General features: G+C 37.5%; 1 protein-coding gene across 3 annotated transcripts in view; it reads left to right on the top strand.

The window, feature by feature from the left end:
* pdzd2 (PDZ domain containing 2) overlaps window positions 1–20734 on the top strand; it is a 58995-nt gene that overhangs the window by 29260 nt on the left and 9001 nt on the right. For all 3 annotated transcript variants that reach the window (XR_006251010.1, XM_043239713.1, XM_043239714.1), the window contains 15 exons: window positions 3209–3354; window positions 5683–5815; window positions 6117–6287; window positions 10243–10342; window positions 10646–10794; window positions 11765–11884; window positions 12148–12262; window positions 12399–12472; window positions 12636–12852; window positions 13850–13967; window positions 15552–15684; window positions 17753–17825; window positions 18099–18202; window positions 18902–19076; window positions 19181–20046. Coding sequence is in view for 2 of the 3 variants with exons in the window: in XM_043239713.1 (XP_043095648.1) it covers window positions 3209–3354; window positions 5683–5815; window positions 6117–6287; window positions 10243–10342; window positions 10646–10794; window positions 11765–11884; window positions 12148–12262; window positions 12399–12472; window positions 12636–12852; window positions 13850–13967; window positions 15552–15684; window positions 17753–17825; window positions 18099–18202; window positions 18902–19076; window positions 19181–20046 (2694 nt within the window). In the remaining variant the exon portion in view is untranslated. The remainder of the gene's footprint in view (window positions 1–3208; window positions 3355–5682; window positions 5816–6116; window positions 6288–10242; window positions 10343–10645; window positions 10795–11764; window positions 11885–12147; window positions 12263–12398; window positions 12473–12635; window positions 12853–13849; window positions 13968–15551; window positions 15685–17752; window positions 17826–18098; window positions 18203–18901; window positions 19077–19180; window positions 20047–20734) is intronic.

Below are 20734 nucleotides of genomic sequence, written 5' to 3'. Positions count from 1 at the left end.
TTAAACCGAGTGGCTCACTCAAAATAACCATAAGGGTTCTTCTAGATGTATCCATGTGTCGGTGGTTGAAAGAACTGCTTGGAGGGGTCATCCCAAAAAGCTACATGGGTCTGATTTTAAACAATCACACAGAATTTTTGAAGACCAACAAGGTGCGGCTTCCATGAGATTCTGCAACAAGCCATTTTCACAAAGCCACATGAGAGGAAGGCAGACTGAATCCATATGCTTCATTTTATAACTGTATCCTTAACTAGTGTTTAAAATAAAATGTAAAAAAAAAAGGTTTTCCACACGGAGTTAGTAAGTACATGTTCTTTGAAGGCTTGAGATGGGTTATATTTTTAATAAGGATGCACAATATATTCTATATTAGTATGTCAAACTGATCTAAAATGTCTCTGTCTCGCAAAAAAAAACCCCACAATATATTGGTACCATTTATTTGACATTTTATTTAGCAAATTCCTGCTATTAAATGTAATAAATAATTAATAAAAAACTATTTAATAAAAAAAATGTAGTCTTATCCTAAAATTAAATGTAATCGTTATCAAATTTCATCATAAATTCATGCTGATTGATTTTTTTTTTAAAGAACCGTATTCCTTGTCCATTAATTTGTATTTGCTAAATTTTAAATATCTGTGCATCTGTTATTAAAGTAAAAAATATTATTTTATGACCGAATCAGCTTGACTACATTAAGTTACACAAAGGAAAATAGTATTTTAAAGAAAAAAAATTGTTTTCACTAATTTTAGTGCATTATCTAAATTATTGAAAGTCTGTCAGATATTGGCATTTTTACTAAATTATTTTAAAATCAACATTGTCTTGTTGAGCCACTGAAATTAGTCATATAACCTTGAAGCAATGTAATATCTTAACAAGAATCTGTATGGTCTCCATTATGTTGTATCTCACCAACCGCGATACAAAAGAACAATTCATTGTGTATTTATTTACCTTAATAATGTTTTAAGAACACACCGATGACTAATCAGCTATGACTTCACGATGACAGAAAAGATGATCTATTTCTAACATTAATGATTTACTCTCTCCTTTATATACAATAAAATGATGTAATAAAATACATTTTCTATTAGTCCTACAGAGATTAGCATGCAAGTAATTAGTAGCGTTAATGTGTCTGTGCAAGCGTAGGGTAGGAACATGTCAGTGGGAGGATGTGCAAGCGTGAGAACGTGAGAAGAGAGGCAGCAGATCATCCAAGTCAGATATCTCGTGTCGGTGATTCACCGTGCCGACAGGCTTTCCTTGAGAACATGCCCCTCTTCGAGACTAATTTCAAAGGAAACATGGACAAGTAGCAGCATGTTTGTAGTTTTGAGGTGTGTGCTAACTCAACTGTCATGGTGGGAAGGAATGATAAAGGTAAAGTGTGTTTCTGTGCCGCAAGAGGCACCAAGCGGAATTGCAAAAATAATGAGCTCTTCTAAGCAGGTTACACAGAAACCTCAAGCACCCTTTATCTAGACTGTATAGTCAGATATATACCATTCAATAGTTTGTGATCAATAAGCTATTTATTTATTTTATTCTTTTATGCTCACCAAGGCTTCATTTATTAGATGTGAAAATAAACCAATAATTTTGTGAAATATTATTACAATTCGAAATAATTCATTTGTGTTATGCCTATGATTACAAGGCTGAGCAGGTATAGTTTTTGTCACATGATATTTCAGGAATCATTCCAATATGCTGATGTGGTGCTTACATAGCGTTGCATAGGTAATTACGTTCATGCTGCTTAATGCTTGTGGAAACCTTGCTACCCTTTTCTGTGATTTTTTTTGAATTATCAAAATGTTAAAAGCTCTGTAGTAGATAGCAAAGACATTGTCAAAAACATTACGTTTGATCAAATTAATGCATTCTTACTAAATTAAGCATTTAAAAAAACCAAAACAAAAAGCGGATCTTGTAACATTTTGCTAATACGTAAAAATAGTCATTTTAGCAAGTCTGTAAAAAAAAGACTTTTTTTATCTTTATGTAACATATTGCCAGTGTTTATTTGTGTTCCAGTATGTTTAGGCTTTAAAAGACTAAATGTTAACTGATGACAGAATTAACCATATGAAAGGTTATGCGAGATCAAATTAGTATGCTAAGGGAATAATTGTCAGAATATTGATTAAAATATATTTTTAGGCTAATGTCATGACACCGCTTTGAAATGTTTTTTTTTTTTTTTTTTAAATTCATGGGCTTCTGTGTTAGTGTTACTGTTAGAAAAGCTTTGATGTCAGGCACAATAGCTATAAATGGCTCTGCAGCTGAAATGAATTCATGCGTCTGAACGCTGCTTTTCGAGTAAAACTGCTACAGTAGTCCTGCAATGCAACCAAAATCAGTTTACAGAGGATGACGGCAATATCCTCATGGATTCAGCATGTTTGCATAATTAATTTCTTTCTGGTTTCTCAAATCTAGTAGCATAATTTAACATGTCTAGTTATCTTCTTATTTGAAATATTCTTTTTAAGTCGCTTTTACATTGTCATTTTTACATTTTAAAGACTGACTTAAAAAGATTATGTCATGACGTGTTATAGGCTTATTAAATATATGAAGTTCAGTTAGGAAGATGTCTGTTTTGCCTACAGCTGGAGATGAGAAACAAGATTACGTTCATTTAACCTCATTGTGAAGCTGTCAGTTATTCATTCAAAATAGTAGATATTATTGCTATTATTCATTCAGAGTAGATATATTTGAGACCAAATATAATCTTTTATCAAAGGACAAGGGCGTTAATGAATGATGTCCGTCCAGCTCAGACAGCGATAGAAGTGGCTGTTGAATCTGTCAGAAACAGGTTCTTCTAAATTTTCCCTTCTTTTGATTTATGTACTCTCCAAAGGAGGAAGTCAGTCTTATTAAAAAAAAGAGTTATATTATCCATGTTTTGTATTGTTTTTCTTTATATCAGGTCAGTTCTGCAGGTAAAAAGCTATAAATATTCAGAAGTTTTACGAACAGTAATGTTTCCTAATAAGTTGAATCTTCAGGGATGATGTAGTTTTTCTAGAAATGCAGCACAAAATGGGAGCTGTGATGTAAGATAAAACCACAGAACAGCTGCTGCAGGACTTGCAGTTTATTTAGTGTTATATAATGAAGAACTTTCCTGATTGTTCCACCACGAGGATAAATATCTCCCTCTTCTCTGCAGCCCCGTGAGGGCAGCCGGATCTGGAAGATGCACATGGTGAAGGGTCAGGACGGGCTGGGTATCCAGATCACGGGCGGGCGAGGGTCCAAGCGCTCTCCTCACGGTATCATCGTGGCCCACGTGGAGGAGGGAGGAGCCGCACAAAGGTAAACAGCTTTCATTTGCAAAGGTTTCGATTTGCTGCCGTGGCAACCGTAGGTGCCGTGGTGACACTACTCAATCAGCATCTCATGCATATGCGAGAATCAGGGAGTCTTGAGTGCCCTCCACGATACTCATTAATCTTCAAAGACACTGTGACACCATCACATGGGTGTACAGAACGTACCCAGTCACGCTGCCATATATACATTAATGACCATTAGGTATCAGAAGCCTATTAATTGTAGCTCTCTCGGATACCGTACATGCATATTGCCCCTCAAACTCTGTTTTAGACCGCAATGTGTTGAAGAAATTGCTGACTTGCTTCCCTTTGAGATTCATTAATGCACACTTTGACAAAGTTTGGAGGAAGCACAACAACCTGATGGTAATGAGCCAAAAGCTGAAATGAACCCACATTCCCTCAACAAATTTGAATTACTCCCTCCAGGTTGTGTGCTAAGTTAAATAGATGTGTTCAGGGAAAATAAGCCCTTGTGGCTTTGCCTTGGGACCCCAAAAAAAAAACGATTTCAGATGTACAAATTCATGAGATGTTGCACATCTGTTGGAAAATACATAGGCAGCTCCCCCACATTGCCTACAGTCAGAGCAGGCTATTTTAGCTATGACCGGCACTTGGGTTTATTGTTATAATTTAGCTGTTAACATTTTCTCCCACACAGTTTTAATGGGGGTCGATGTCTGAAATATACGCAGACGCGAATCATGCGTATTGGTGAAAGTGGCTGCTTTCCAAATCTTTCTTTCTGTGGTGCTAGTGGTGGCCTGGTGGTCAAATCTGGGCCATCAATACAGCATGATGTGGGTAGTTATGAAGTTTCCTGCTCTTATATAATGACTAACACTGAGATAACCTCAGACTCCTTCATCTGTGACTGAAGCCCTGAGGATTTTGACCAGTGAGAGGCTTTAAGATTTTTAAATTGTCTCTCTTCACTGCACACTGTTCATCGGAGTGAAGCTTCAGTTGAGTGGTCAGGCTGGAACGATCCAGAATGTCTTAGGACATTTGGAAATAGAAAAATGCAGCAGAGGCAGACTTTGTCTTTGTGGGATATTATGATGGTGATCTTTTTCTTAATAAAAGCATGATGAAACTGTTCTCCTTTTTGCTGTGAGCTCAGTGGTTATTGCGTCATTTTCTCCTTCTAGGTGGATAAATGGTTAAAAATGTGAATGATCCAGAAATCATTTTTGAAGCTTATAATTAAGCAGATAATTCCTTCACTTGTCCCATGACGTATGGTCATCATGGACATTAAACATTAAAAAAAATGTTTAAAATGTGTTCTTTATTATTGAAGTTCAAATACATGTTATTAATTTTATTTACTTTTTTAATAAAAATTCCTAGTATAATTGTGAATGATGCAGTGGTCCATGTTATCAGGGATGCTACATCTCTAAAAAGTCTTGTGAGTAGGCAGAACCATTTTGTAACTGAATTTTTAAAAATTCTCCTATTCAAAAGTCCACGTACCCTTGAATCTTAATGCTATATGTAATTTCCAGAATGATCCACAAGTGTCTTAAAATTCAGTTAAGTAAAATGAGCAGTTCAACTGCCTGCTGTTCTTCAGAAAATTCCTTCAGCTCCTGCAAATTATTTGGTTTTCCAGCATCTTCTGCATATTTGAACCCTTTCCAACCTTGACTGTATGATTTTTGAAATCTATCTTTTAACACAGAGTACGATTGAGGGACTCATGCATAACTATTACAAAAGGTGAAAACATACTGATGCACTGTATTAAGAGATTGCATTAATTATGCATTTACTTTTTAAATTGGATGATCAGGGTAAATTGTACTTATTTTGCCTTCTGGGAAACATGTAAGCAGTTATGTGGCTTCTAAAGTCCAGTACTAAATGAAGAACATATGATCGTTAAACAAAATGAGAAGAATTTACACGTCATCATCCTATTCAGATGTTCATATCCCTGGTTCTTAATGCGTTGTGTAGCCTTCTTGAGAAATGTTTTCACCTTTTGTAATAGTTGTGTCCCTCAGTTCTCAAAATCATAAATGTTTATAATGCATATATGGATAAAATTAGATTTAAGTATAACAAACCATGGTTTAAACCCCCTTGAAATAGAGAATTCATAACAGGTTGTTGTCCCTAGTCGACATTACTTGCATCAAACTGTCATATAGAAACCACTTGTGATCCAATCAATTCTTGATTAACATCCATTAACATCCCATTACCATTTCACTTTAATAGCTACAGCGTGACTTCAGGAGTGTCTGCTGCTTGTTTTTACGCAAAGGAGATGACCTGTTCGTGTTTTTGATTTCAGAGATGGCCGTCTGAAAGCAGGTGACGAGTTACTGATGATAAACGGTCATTCCCTGGTAGGACTCTCACACCAGGAGGCTGTGGCCATCTTGCGGTCCACTGCTGGACTCGTGCAGCTGGTAGTGGCCAGCAGGGTGAGTTTGAGTTCGCAAGCAAATCAGCTTCGTACTGTATCAGTAATTGTGTGTCATTGCATTGGGAAGCTTCTTCATGCTCTAATCCTGAGCGGTTCTTGCTGTGGTCTTTGTATAAAGTGTGTCAGCCCTTCAAGCACATAAAGATGTCATAAGCAGATGCTTGTAGCAGCTAAAAAATTGAACAGTGAAGCGCTGATAGGCTCGCCGCTCGGCTTTCTGAGATAAAGTTAAAAATACTCGCAGGCTGCTCAACGGCACACAACATGCTTTCTCCAGCTGCTCTTCCTTCCTTTTACAGGATGAATCCGAAGTGGACTTCCACAAGTACCCGTCCACCAGCTTGCCCGACCTAGTGAGCACGTGCTCTGGTCCGGACGCCTCTCCCTCCCCTGGGGAGGAGAAGGAGAACATGGAGCCGGATGTGGAGGACGTGAGGGCCAGCAGCCTTTCACTGCCCACCCAGGACTTGGTACGTACGTTTGCTATCCGCCTGATTATCTGCTGCTTTCATCTAGTCCTGCCTCAGCTGCCCTCAGATCGAGCTAGAACAGACTGTTTTTTGTTTTTGTTAGTGCTTATGAGTTTGCTTCGGGGAGAAATGTTCTATGCTTTTATAATCATAATCTGTTTTTTAGTGTGTAGTTGTCTTCCCTTAAACTTTCACTGGCACCTCGTTGAGCAAAAACGCGCTTCCATGGTTTGTCTGATAAGAACAAACAAGACTTTCCTGATATTTTTCAGCAAAATCTAAATACCTGCAGTATGTTGTGATTAGCATTTCCTTTTAAGGACAGCACAGTTGCTTTATCTTTTTGCCTCATTTGTTCTGTGTGCAGGGCCCTATTTATGTTCTTTAAGTTTTTGTCTGTTGTTTTGCCAGTACAATATTAGTGCCACTGTTTATCAAGCAGCCATTGGCTCAGCATTTGTTCGTTTCATCACAGATAACAAATTATTCATCTGCTCTGCGCAAGCAGGCATACATCAAATGACTAATGCCACATAGCGTTAATGTTTAATCACACAAAATGAGACATTGCACTGGTTTTGGTGATCAGTAATGAAGTCAATGGCACACTGACAGGACCACACAACTCAACATATTAGGATTAAACTCTTGCTTGGATGTTTCTGAGAACAGCGCACATGATGCTTCGCTTGAGATGTTCTGCGGTGCGGAGTAAAGTGGGTCATTCCACACCGCCCCCCCGCTGTGTCTATACTGCGCACACATTATTGCTTTCAGGAGTAAAAAATGGAAAAGAGCAACTGTCCCGCCTGCTGTTTAATTACATTAGCATTCCCTGGCTCCTGCTGGTCGTAGTTGTGAATTTGGGCCAGTTAAGCTTGGCTTTGTCTCACTGTACGGCGTAAAACTTTTGACAGATGTTATTTTGTGATCCTCTAGTCCTTATCAATAATTTACACATAGTGACACTGTTCCAGCTTAAAAATAGCCAGCAAGAAAGTAAAAGATACTTTATATGGTTCCCCTTATTTTTATATATATATATATATATATATATATATATATATATATATATATATATATATATATATATATATATATATATATATATATATATATATATATATATATATATATATAAGCACTGGGGATGGCTAGGAAAGACATTTACTCATAAAGGGTGCCTATTAGTACCTTGAAAGTATATATTCGTATCTAAAAGGTGCATATTAGTTCCTTAAGATACATACTGGTACTCTTTAAAAGTACTGCTCCATTGTTAAACGAGTGTGTATATTTGATATTAAAATCTTTTGATAGCTATCTTAACCTAGTTAAACATCAGTTGGATTCACTTTGTAACACGCATAAGAAAAGGCTTATGAGACATGATGAGGTTTGAGGGGCCTGTGGAGCTTCCTCTCGTCCTGTGTTCTCTACTCTCCAGTGAGCTGTTCTCTCCCTCCAGGTTTTAGTCTCTAATGAATGATGTAGTGGGAGCTGTTTCAAGGTGATGGGAACTGAAAGAAGATTAAACAATAAAGTTTGCCCTCGTTCTGATTTCTCATGATTTGCTGTCCTAGTCACATGCTGTTTATTTTTATTATAAATATATTTATCTTATTTAAACATTTATTTTATTCTTTTTTTTCATATGTCCTGCAATATTTAAATAACAAACTATCACTTTCTATTTAGCTTCCCCTTATGGGTATCACATTGTAAAATTCGGAAAAATGCATTTTAAGAAGATTTAAGATTTTTATTTATTTATTTTTATCTCCAGACTTGGAAAAAAAGTCATGGGAAATTCTGATTCGGAAAATTACATCATCTACAATATCTGCACTACAAGTTTTTTTTATATTTACCGCATGTAAATTTAAAGTCAGTAAACAAATGTGACAAATTGCAGAGAATGCCCATCTCTTGCAGGTTTGTGCTGGAGCTGGCAACATTCACACCCATATAGCTTTCATTCATAGCTCTTGAATGCGGTATGCAAGAATTACATTCAATCGGCAAGTAGTTTTTCCCTTTTATTAGGGTTTCCGTTAAAATATTTTACCAGCTAGAAATGTTTTTTTTTGAGATTCCTTTTTCAATAATCGTGACTGTCTGTAAAAGTCATGAAAGTTCTTTGGTCTGAAAGTGTGAGAACCCTGTCATTAAGTTGTTAAGTAGAAAATGAAATGGAGAGTGTAATTGGGCCAATTAATTTTTCAGTTTGCCATATGTTTGCTTTCCCCTTTCACTCTTCCATTCCAATCCAAACACCTGTCCAGACTGTTCTTACACTCCCTTTCAGCACCCTGCCACAGCAGAAGAGGGCGATGAGCAGTTGCTATTATGTGGGTGTCCAGTGTTGACAGTGTTGGGTGTGTCTCCAGATCTGTTCTGAAGTGTCAGGGTTTGATGAGACAAAGGGAGGGAGGGAAAAACACGAGAGCACATTTAAAAATATATATTGAAGGGAAGGATCTGGAAGAAGGACGCAGCTGCGACTGTCACGCTGAGTCCTGTGAGGCACGTAGGTGGGGGGTTGGAGGAAGCCCATGGGCTCACCTGCAACAGCGTAGCGTAGCTTGTTCATGCAGGAGACAGATCTCATTTCTGACAACGGAGGGAAGGGCTTCCTGTCTGCATGCCTGAAAAGAGAGCAGTGGATCTTCCCTTACATGCTGCTGTTTGAACTTGTTTCAGGATGCATGAGCTGTGCGATAAACCGAAGATCATTCTTAAAGCTGAGGCGGTTAGAAGGGGAAAACACTGTGGTATTTTTTTTTTATTTACAGCAGCCAAGGGAGAGTAGTTTTAAAGGAATAGTTCACTCGAAAATGAAAATTCTGTCATCATTTACTCACCCTTGAGTAGTTCCAAACCTGTATGAATTTATTTGTTCTGCTGAATACAAAGAAATATATTTTGAAGAAAGTTTATTACCAGTCTGTTTTAGGTCACCACTGACTTCCATAGTGGGGGAAAATACTATCAGAGTAAGCCCAAAACAGCCTGGCATATCTTCCTTTATGTTCAGCAGAACACAGAAATTCATGCAGGTTTGGAACTACTTGAGAGTAAATGATGACAGAATTTTCATTTTTTGGTGAACTATTATTCCTTTAATGTGGTGCCATGAAGCAGGAGGTTTTTTGATTTCAGCATGCTCTTGGAAATTATTACAAAATAAATACAGTGTTTCCATTGCCACACACAATAAATATTTGAAGAACAGTGTTATGCGGGATTTTTCCTGGTCAAAAGTCTTCTGCGATTAGTTTATGTACAAAGACTTCAGCATATGTAAAGTTGACTACATAATTGCAGTTAATTAAAATGATGACTTAATTGCATTTTATGTTTATAGTTATTAGTAATGATTTAAGCATGTGTAACCTTTTAAAGTTGACCCAGGATGTTCAGACTGACTTAACACCTTATTTAGCATGTTTAGTGGTTGGCATATAAAAGCAGTGATCATGAAAGTCATCCTAAAACAAAAAAGATTACACCAGAAACAGTCAGTGTTTGCTATATGTTAATATAGCTATATATTGATATTCATTTATTTTATTTATTGAAATTAATTTTGTAAGGCTATATAATTAACAGTACAAAAAATATTGGTTAAATAAAGCATATAGCAAAGGCACATTTCCATACCACACCTTTAAGAAGTCTCCAAGAAAACACTGGCATTTGTTTACACGTGAGATTTGATCTCCCTGTGTGAAAAGTGAAAGTGTTCACCAGCATGAGTGTGCAACATTCCCTTCAGTCTTTCACAGTGAAGGGCAAACAAATGTTTATAGCTTACATTTTTAAGAGGAAGTGTAACAGGAAGCGGGGAATGTTTACTCCTTTGCTTTGTTTCTCATTTGAAGCCAGTCTGATGTCTTTTGCCTCTTCCTGTTCAAGACATGTTCCCTAAATCCTTCTGTCTCTTGTCTTCCAGTTTACAGATTTTGACAGACTGGAGGAACGTGGCAGGATTGAGGGTCCCAAGGGATGTTGCCGAAGCCCCACACCAATGAAGTTCCGTAGCAGATCTCAAGGTCGAACATGTCCAGTTGTATCAAGTCACAACACTGCTGAGCATGAACACTTTGCAATGATATTAAACTGTATTGGAATATGGCCAAGGGTGGATTCAGCAATTTAGATTTTTTTTTATGATAAATTTTCTGCACCAGTTCAGGGTGTACTCTGAAACTGTTTACATTTTTTCATGATTATGCTTGTTAATCAGCAGAGACATTCAGACATATGGACACCACTTTCTCCCTCCTTGAATATAAATGACTGAATTAAGTGTGTTTTTACATTTCAAGTTAATGACTTGATGTCATTATGATCAGGTGGAGGAAGCCGCCTGGAATCTGTTGGTGAAGATGATGAGCTAATTGTGGAAAACGGTGATGCAGGAAGTGATGTGGCAGAAAAGCCAGCGCGAGGAGGACGCAAACATTCCCTCCCGCAGCAGCTGGATACAGTTGGGATTCGACAGGTTGCTGCGTCATTCAGCTCACTTCCTTTTATTTTTTTTGTCTTCTTCAAGCTGTCATTCTTGATATTGTGGTTGCCTGATACCGGTTCCAAGTATTGTGATGGCTCAAAACAGGAATTATCATGTGGCATGACCGCTTTAAGATCACTGACCTATTCATTTCATGCATGCGGGTAGAAGGGGTCAAAACTGCTTTTATTTGTTTTTTTGTTCTGTTCCCTGAGGTCCAGTTATGATATTAACACAATTTTAAAATCCAAAATAATATAATTTAGAAATAATAGGCTATAATAGGCTATTATAATAGGTGGGCGGGGCTACAAAGGCAGTTATGAAGAAGGAGCCACTGATCTTTTTTTATGGCACAATGATTTCTTGTATATAAAAAGATTAAGAGTATATTGTTAAGGGTATCGTTTGATGACCACTTTAATTGAAAATTGTGTGAATGATTCAATCCATACAGCATTTTTTTTATATTTGTAGCCTCAGCCCTTACACAAGTAAGTCGTAATGTACAGGCTTTTTTGACAAAAATATAATTTTGCAAAGACCCTGACAGATTGTGTAAAATACAATTAAATATATTTGTTTGTGTAAGGGAAAAAATGTATATACACAAATTTCCAAGGACAATTTTTAAACATTTGTTTTACCACAGAATGCTTTAATTCACCAATACAAATCAAATGTTCCAGATAGCCCTATGACAACCTTAAATATAGTGTACAGTTCATAATATAATAGCCTTCGTTTGTTAGCTTCACAATAACATTAGCACAATAGCATTTACATTTACTTTTGTTTTAAATGAGTTACAAATGAGAAAAAAAAAACATTTACAAAGCATTTCATAGGTATGAATTACAGAAGATAGCTACTTATTTTCTTTACTATACAGAACAATACAGATAATGCTTGCTTTATCATCCGTTTGTTTATTCATAACATCTTTTATCATCCTCTTTAGGAATATCAAATTGTGAAGAAATCGGCTCGTTCCCTGAGCACTGTTCAAGTGGAATCGCCATGGCGACTGGCACAGCCATCCATAATCTCCAACATTGTCCTAATGAAAGGACAGGGCAAGGTGAGGGAGGTCCTGTATCCAGGACAATACACGCTGTCACCATACGGATTCACGTATATAGCGTTTTTGGACAAAATGCTTTGATCTTGTCGTTTTTTTTGTATTTATTTGAGGGTGAATCACTCTCTGATTCATACTGTAGCGAAAGGGATACAGAGGAGGACAATGAAACCTCTATGCAGAAACCATTGCAGATGCCAGAAATTATACCACTTCTACTGTTATAAATCTAGGCTCACAGAGATGTGTTTTTGAATGTGTAGGGTCTCGGCTTCAGCATTGTCGGTGGGCAGGATTCAGCCCGGGGGAGGATGGGTATATTCGTCAAGACGATTTTCCCCAGTGGAGCAGCTGCAGCAGACGGGAGACTGAAAGAAGGTAGACGGGCACTTCTGATCATGATACAGTAGCTCTTAGAACAATCGTCATCAAAGCAGCTGGACCTCAACCACATGGCACGAGGATTTTCATAGCCTGTGGCTTTTATCTTTACTTTTCTTTTTCCGCTGTTCAGGTGATGAGATATTGGAAGTGAATGGAGAGTCTCTCCAAGGCCTGACGCACCAGCAGGCCATTCAGACCTTCAAGGTAAACTGCTCAGTCACCCCAGGAACACCGGCAGTGGTGCATAAAAAGCATTAACGTCAGACTGTTAATCTCAGGGCCATTTCTTTGAATTATTTGTCATTGGAAAAAGGAAGTTACTGGGAATTCTTAGGTGTTCTAATGGATAACATTTTCTCCTTTTCAGCAACTGAAGAAGGGAGTGGTTACCCTAACTGTGCGAACCCGTCTGAGGAGCCCAAGTCTTACACCCTGTCCTACTCCCACCCTACTCAGCAGATCCAGCTCTCCAAACTCAAATGCCAGTGGTGGGACTCCAGTCCCTCCTAGCTTTGAAGATGGGGACTCTCGTAAGGGACCTGGTCCCAAAGATCGCATTATCATGGAGGTTACACTGAACAAAGGTACGATTGTAGCTTTCTGATAAAACAATCAGTGAGTTGCAGAGACGTACACTAACATGTAAAATTTGGTCTCAGTAAGATTTTATTATCTTAAATGCTTTTTTGCAAGGACGGTTTCAACTGATAAAAAGTGACAGTGAAGACACATAATGTTACAAAAGATTATTTCCAATAAAGTTAGTTCTTTTTATATTTATATTTATCAAAGTATTCTGAAATAAAAAAACACTGTTCTCTAAATTACAGTTTAAAATATAATAAAGAATATTTGTCATATAATATTATAATAACATTTAAGTTGTTTTATCAAATAAATGCAGCCATAGTGAGCATTAGAGATATCTCATTAGAAAAATCGTGCTGAACCTAAACATTTGAAATCTAACAAAAGCCATCTGTAACGCCACAGTAATAGTTTTGCTTGTTCACGTGTACTTTGTTTGCTTTTTATAAATTGCTCTTCCAAATTTTATTGTTCTGGGAAGAAACCAGTCTCGAGAAGTGAACATTTGCCCTGTATTAATTTAATAATCAGCTTCAAAGTTATTGCAACACTCCTTTCCATTCGAAATTAACACAAGATATTGTTTTTATTCCAAGGATATGGGTTTTAAAGTTATTTTTTATTAACATAGACACACACCTGTGTGTCAGGACGAATGTGTGTTTAAGTCTTAGGACTCACTATGTGTCCAAATAAACCATCCTGCCAAAATGAAAACTGTTATTCTTGGATCTTCATGCTAATAAATAGACCTTCCAAGTGCCTTTCTCATTATTTAAGTCCTGTTAACTTCTTCACTTCAGGGACACCACATACTTCTTTGACATAAAGGTTGTTATTTCAGTGTGTGCATATTTAAAAAGGCTTGATTTTTCATTGTTGTATCTATTTGGGGAAGCATTAAAAATGATCACCTGTTGCAACATAACATCTAAAATCCCTTTAACCCCAGAAATTAGACGCGAAGTAATGATGTTTTTGTGTGTGTTTCAGAGCCAGGTGTTGGGCTGGGTATCGGTGCCTGTTGTCTAACACTGGAAAACAGCGCTCCTGGGATCTACATCCATAGCTTGGCTCCAGGATCTGTTGCCAAAATGGATAGCAGACTCAGGTAGACTTTTATTTAAATAGCGATCATGTGGATCTCACCCAGATTCACACGTGTCATAATCAGTAGCTGGTAAAATAATATTCGTTATTTCTTATTCAGGTCTTCAGGTTTTTCAATGTTTAACAGTGGTTAATGAGTAGAAAGAGTGGCTTGAAGCAAATCTGGCTTTTTAGTTTAGGTGTGCTTCTAAGAAAAAAAACATGACGATTATGGCATATTTCTAAGAAAAAGCCAAACAAATGTTTCTGTAAAATTATAAAATGGTTTAATCATGGCTGAAGTAGTAAAATGCAAACTTTAAAATAATAATAAATAAAACTTTTTTTTAATGTGCTTAAGAGTGAATGGTGCTAGTTTGCCTGACACTAGACCCCTTTGAGCAATCATCTTAAATTCTTCACTTACAGTTAATTAAGGAAGGGAGTGGCAGGAATAAGACCCCACTGGGGAGAACAATCACATAGATCTTAATTTTTCCTACTGAGCCAATGTGGCTGTACACGTGTTTGAAGCAGATTATTTTTTTGAATGTGTAAAACATCAATAAACCTCAGTAGTTTTTCGTTGTCTGCATTGTTTGTGTTTTGCTAGAGTTTGTGTGCTTGCTGCCTTTTAGATGAAACACCTCACAGACTGAAAAAGAATGTGCAGTAAGAGCCAGAAAGCCATGAATAGGGTCTTTATGGCAAGAGATTGAGGTCCTGAATGTTAGATCTAGTTGTGAAAGTGGTTGCAGCTGTCTGAAGGGAAAGATAAGGCTGTAATACACTTTCAGGCATGTCTATTTTTACAACAAATGCAATTGGGTTGACATTTAAAATACCCTTGGATTGCATACATCAATGATAATCCCCATTATCATGTGATATATATTATACCCCATCATTCAATGGTCTAGACTTAAATATATTTCTAAGGTGCTTATTAAATGTAAACCTAATAAATCTCTTAAATCATTTGGATTGGGTCGGATAAAAATATGTAGGGTTCCCTCCAAACATGGAGACAGCTTTAAGTTATTATGCCACCCACAGCTGGAACCAGCTTCCAGAAAATATCAGATATCCTACAGTGTTAGTCCAGGCTGAAAGCATAAATGTAAAATTTGCCAATTTACGCTAACATTGAAAAGTTGAGGTTGGTACGATTTTGTTATAGATTATCACTTCTTGTTCTCACTAGGGCTGATTTGGTTTGATAAAAAATGTGGTTATAACACTATAAGTTGCATTGTGAAATATTATTATAATTTAAAATAAGCCGTTTCAATTTTATTACATTTTATAATGTAATTTAATCTTATGATCGCAAAGCCCATTACTCCAGACCTCTGTGTAACACGATCCTTCAGAAATCAGACTAACATGCTCTTATGCTGCATTTCATACATTTATTATGATTATGTTATGAATATACTTCTGGAGTAGAAATACTTCTTCGCTTTAAAAATACATTTTTAATGCGAAATTAAGCTTTTATTTTTATTTTCACTTTCAAACGGTTTAAATTACATCTGTGCTACATTAATACATTTGCCTCGCCAATGTTGATGATATTGATGACCGGTGTGTGTCTGTGTATCAGTCGAGGAGACCAGCTCCTGGAAGTGGACTCTGTGAGCCTGAGACATGCAGCATTGAGTGAAGCTTATGCTATCCTGAGTGAATGCGGACCCGGCCCAGTCAGCCTCATCATCAGCCGACATCCAAACCCCAAGGTAAGAGCCAAACACAGACACACATGTCGAGCCCCACCAACGGCATCCAGCCTTAGTGTAGCCTCGGTATACACATTACTTTATTTACAAACTATTATCTCATTAACGATAGTAGTGTAAGAGAAAGTTTACCCAAAAATGAAAATTCTGTCAATAATTCGTCACTCTCATGTCGTTGCAAACCCATAAGACCTTTGTTCATCTTAGGAACACAAGTTAAGATATGCAAGACCCAGAAAGGTAGTAAGTACATGTATAAGTAGCCCATGTGAAGACACAAATAATTACTTTATTCAACAATTTCAACGTGTCAGTCTTCAACACCCTTTCACGAGAGAACAGCAGTGCATGCGTGTGATGCTTCTAACACAGGAGCCAGCGTTCTGACATAGAATAGTCATTATTTTTGTTTTCTTTGTGAAAAAAAATCTTATATTTCTTGTAAATGTGCTTTGTAAAATTAGGGTTGAACCTCTGATGTGAAATGGACTATTTTAACTATGTCCTTACTTGCTGACTGGGCAGGGTCATAAAGTATTTTATTAAAAATATCAAAAAAGGAAAAAAAGGGTTTGGGAACACCATGAGAGTAATTAATGACAGAATTTTTATTTCTGGGTGAACCATGTCTTTAATTTTTTAGCTCAAAGGATGCATTTTTTTTTAGGGTTAATGCTCCATGAAAATGTTATATTTTAATGTCCATAGAAATATTAATAATGTAAACAGCCCCTAGTTTTAGACCCTGGAATAATGTCTGAATAAACCCTAAGCATATATGTGGTGATGTGGTCACACTCCTTCGGTCACAAGTGGAAATCAAAAGCACCATCCACCTGTTAAGTTGTAATTTGCTCCTAGCATGAATCATTGAAGCCTGACAAAAAGTAAACAACATTCCTCTCCCCCTTGTGCTGGCACAACTTGGTTTTCAACCATCTAATGAATCAAGATGTTGAGAAATGCGGCTGGGGTGGGGTACAGCGGGAGATTTTGGTGGTTAGAATATGCTGACTGTTCACTGGGCCAGATAAATGAGAGCCAGTGCTAATGTGCCATATGCAGAACAGTGTTAAGACTAGCTTAATGCTTAGCATGTGACACAAGGTCAGGAGCCTTTCTCAAACGGTCATTAATTACTTAATCACCACTTTACCTTTAATTTTAGATATATTCACTTTTTTTTTATATATATATATATATATTTTTTGGTATGGCTTTTTTGCCTTGGCGTAAACTCATATTTGGCCCAAGGCTCATGGATCAGATACAGAGGAGCTGGAAAAGTTTTCCTTGGGTGGATTTGTTGTTAAAGACAGCAGAGTTTTTAAGTGTGTTTTTGCCATACAGGTGCATGTAGCATGAAGTGTCTGTTTTCACGCTCCGATACTGAGCTTTTCCTTTTATTATGTTTCATTTGATGGATTCTTTAGAGTTGAGAAAGACCTGTATTGATGTCAACAATAAAAGTAAACTGAAATAGATCTGGCAAAACCTGATCTCATCTTGAGTCAGTCAAGCCTTTTCTAGCAGTATAAAGGCAAATTGGGATCTGCCTGTAGCAGAGTGCTTCAAAGAGTGGTGTCAAAATAACTAAGATAAATGGTACACGTTGTGTAAATGTAATAAGTAATATTTATGTATGAAATACCAAAAACAGTATCGCATATTTCTTAACGGTGTTCTCAGTGAATTTGAGGTCTAAATTTATCATTGTTTGTATTTTAATTATTTATTATTTTAATGAAAATACAGCTACATCGATTGCAGGGGAAGGCTGGAATTAACTTGGTTAAAATGGTTATTTAAGGCTACATTTGAAGTGAAATAAAACAGGATTATGTAGAAGATTCTAGGCAGCTACTCTGCTTAAATCACAGTGCCGCCTGGTGGTCAGAAAATATATTTGATCATTTGCTTCATGTTATGATAATCATAAAATATTATGTTATTTACTTTTTGATATTTGCTATATCTTGAGCTAAAGTTTTAAATAAATATCAATGTTTTTCCGTGGTCCGTGAGATTCAATGGCTAAGTGTTCTGTATCATCATCTCTCACCCTCAGGTGTCTGAACAGGAGATGGATGAAGTGATCACTCGCTCCACTCACAGAGATAGTCATTCTTCCCACACGCTTGGTAAACTGCCTGTTCTGTTTTGCTCTGACTGTGGCTATTTTTTGCTCTAAAAGGCACAGGGTTTTTAGTTTACAATTTTAGTTTAAAAAAGCAATATTAGTTAAATTCTGAAAAGCGGTTTTGGCTCCGATTTATTACGTTTTCAAATATTTGTTTTGAAATTCTGATGCAGCTGGAGTCTCTGATTAGATAACAGGAAATCAGTTGATGTTGCTTCAGCAAGAAAGGCAGCTATTTTTTGACTGTCATTTTCTTTTGTGCTCTCTTTTACAGGCCTGCCGTCAAAGAGCCCATCTCCCACTGTTAAAGTCAAGCAGGGTGAGAGTAATCCTGCTCTCAGCTGGACCATGAAGAGATTCCTTGAGCCAGCCAGCAGGGTAAACTACAAGCTTTAGTCTAGAGTTCTCAACTTGTCAGAGAAAATACATAAATCCATAAAACTTTGCTTCATTTTAATTGCATATTAGGTACAATCAAAATGATGACTTTGCATGCAATAAAATACCAAACTAAGTGTATTTACTTAAAGGCTCATATCACGAACGTAAGCAGTCCAAAAAAGCTAATGTCAAATAAAATAGCAGTATGTTATGTCCAAATTAACTGACTCTTTGCATACACTACAAATCCCCTTTTGTTTTTGCAAAAAAAATTAACCCAGAAAATTGAAAAGGAAAAACCAAATCCAAATATTTTTTGGCACACTACTTAGTTCCAATTGTTTATTGTTACACAATTTCTGGTATAAAACTATATATTTTGAATATATCCGAGAGCTTTCTCACCGTACATGGATAGCAACACAACTGTCATGTTTTATGGCCAAGACATTTAATAAGCACATCTTTAAAACAGCCCATATGACTTCAGTGGTTCAACCATAATAAAATGTTTCAGTGCTCTTGCTATTTGGAACGCTCTTGAATTTGTGTTCCGAAGATGAACAAAGGTCTTAAACATCTTAGACGAGTGTGTATAATTAATGACAGAATATCCATTTTTGGTGGAATTTTTGGCCTTTAATGTTGTTGATCTTCAAAAAGATTTTAATTTTAGATCTAAATCTGATCCCGCAGCAAGGCTCGCTGAGTTCAGAGGCAGAGCTCTCTCAGTATTTCTCGGTTCACGATGTCCCCAGCCATTCTTCCCTTTCTGAGACCATGGCGATGGGATCTAGTGATGACGACATGCTGCATAGTAGCAGGAGCTGTAATACGTCTGTGGAGGAATCAGCAACACCTCAGTCACATGGTATTACAGAATCTAACATGTCATGATGATAAAAAAAAAAAAAAATGTAAAAATCTGTGACAGATCACCAGAGCGTGTGTTTTGTTTTTGTCCTCTTATCATAGCAGTCTATCAGGATTGCTCCTATAAAGCTTCAGAGAGTAGTCCCACAACCCCAGAATGCTGTAAAGCCTCTGGAGGAGGTGGTCGCACCGCAGACACACCCCAACAGGCCAGCGTGGGCAGCAGTCCGAGTTCTGTCCGCAGCCCGCTTCTTCGCCAGCGTCGGGTCATCTGCTATGAGGATGAGCCCAGCGACGACGAAACAGGCCTTGCAGAGGACAGTGGGCCTTTCCGTTGCCGCCTTCGCGGGGTCTCAGATGGCAGCCACAACCACCATCAAGAGGAAGACTCTGGTATCGTAATAGCCACGTCATCTCTCGAGGTTGATGATGAAAGCCAGGATAGCAGTGAGAGCCACAGACAGATCGACAGCGAACCAGCAACGCCAATCTATGGCAGCTCGCTCGAATCTGAGGAAGGACCTAGTGGCCCACCTAGCGCCGAATCTCCCTTCATGCCTATTCGCTGTATGGAGACAGCCGGAGGAACAAACCTGGGCATCAAAAAAGATCCACATCGAGAAGGGCAGGAGGTCAAACGCTCACCCAAGCTGGAGCACAAAGCCGTGACTCGTGTCAAAAGCATGATGAGCATTGAGTGCCCCAACCCTCCACAAAAAGCCAAGGGTGAAGAACCGGCTTTACTCCCGGCAGCCGCTGCCCAGGTTACGCAGAACAGCACACGGCCACCTTGCAAGATGCTACACTGCAAGAAGGGGGAATCCAGCGAGTTAGCAGGGGTCTGCACCATTGAGACAGTAGTGCTCCAGCGTAGTGAGAACGAGTCTTTTGGTCTGGATCTGGAGATTAAGTCCGCTCCACTTAAGGTGCTGATCACAGGACTGAGACTGGGAGGTGTTGCAGAAAGGGTAGGTTGGAAATTGTGAATGTTTTGATTCATTCTAATTGAGCAGCTGAGCAGTGATTATTCTTAATTGCATTCAAAATAAGTTTTTTTGTGTACATAATATGTGTGTGTACTGTGTATATTCATTATGTATACATATTAAACACACATGCATGAATATAATTAAAAAAATATGTTTATATATTCAATATACACTATATTGTCAGTAGTATTGGGTCAACCCAATGAACAGGTTTAACTACTTTAGTAATATCCATGAGTACAAATCTTAATGTTAAAGCATATAATGATATTCTAGGGAATTGTGTGCTTCTAATTTTACAGCAACAGTTTGGACAGGACCCTTTTCTATTCTAACATGATTATGTTGTATATAAGGCAAGGTTAAAAAAGAAACGACTGATTGAGTCAGTGTGGAGGAACTAGTCTGGATAAAGCCAACTCCTAATCCCAGCTGAACATCTCTGGTGTGTCTTTAAATGCAGTCCTTGAGCCAAAAACTCATTATCAAACACCAATGACTTGTACATTCACTATATGGACAAAAGTATTGGGACACCCCCTTCTGTAGAACAGAAAAAGGCACTTTCAAGACTATGGCAACAAAGGTGGAAAAAGAAAATTCATGTATTTAAAAATGTATTTCCATCTCTCTTGCAATGGTTTTGGAAGTGTCTAAAATGACTGCA

The sequence above is a fragment of the Puntigrus tetrazona genome, chromosome 5, assembly GCF_018831695.1.
Source record: "Puntigrus tetrazona isolate hp1 chromosome 5, ASM1883169v1, whole genome shotgun sequence".
Taxonomy (NCBI): Eukaryota; Metazoa; Chordata; class Actinopteri; order Cypriniformes; family Cyprinidae; genus Puntigrus; species Puntigrus tetrazona.
This window is presented reverse-complemented; position numbering and strand designations above follow the sequence as displayed.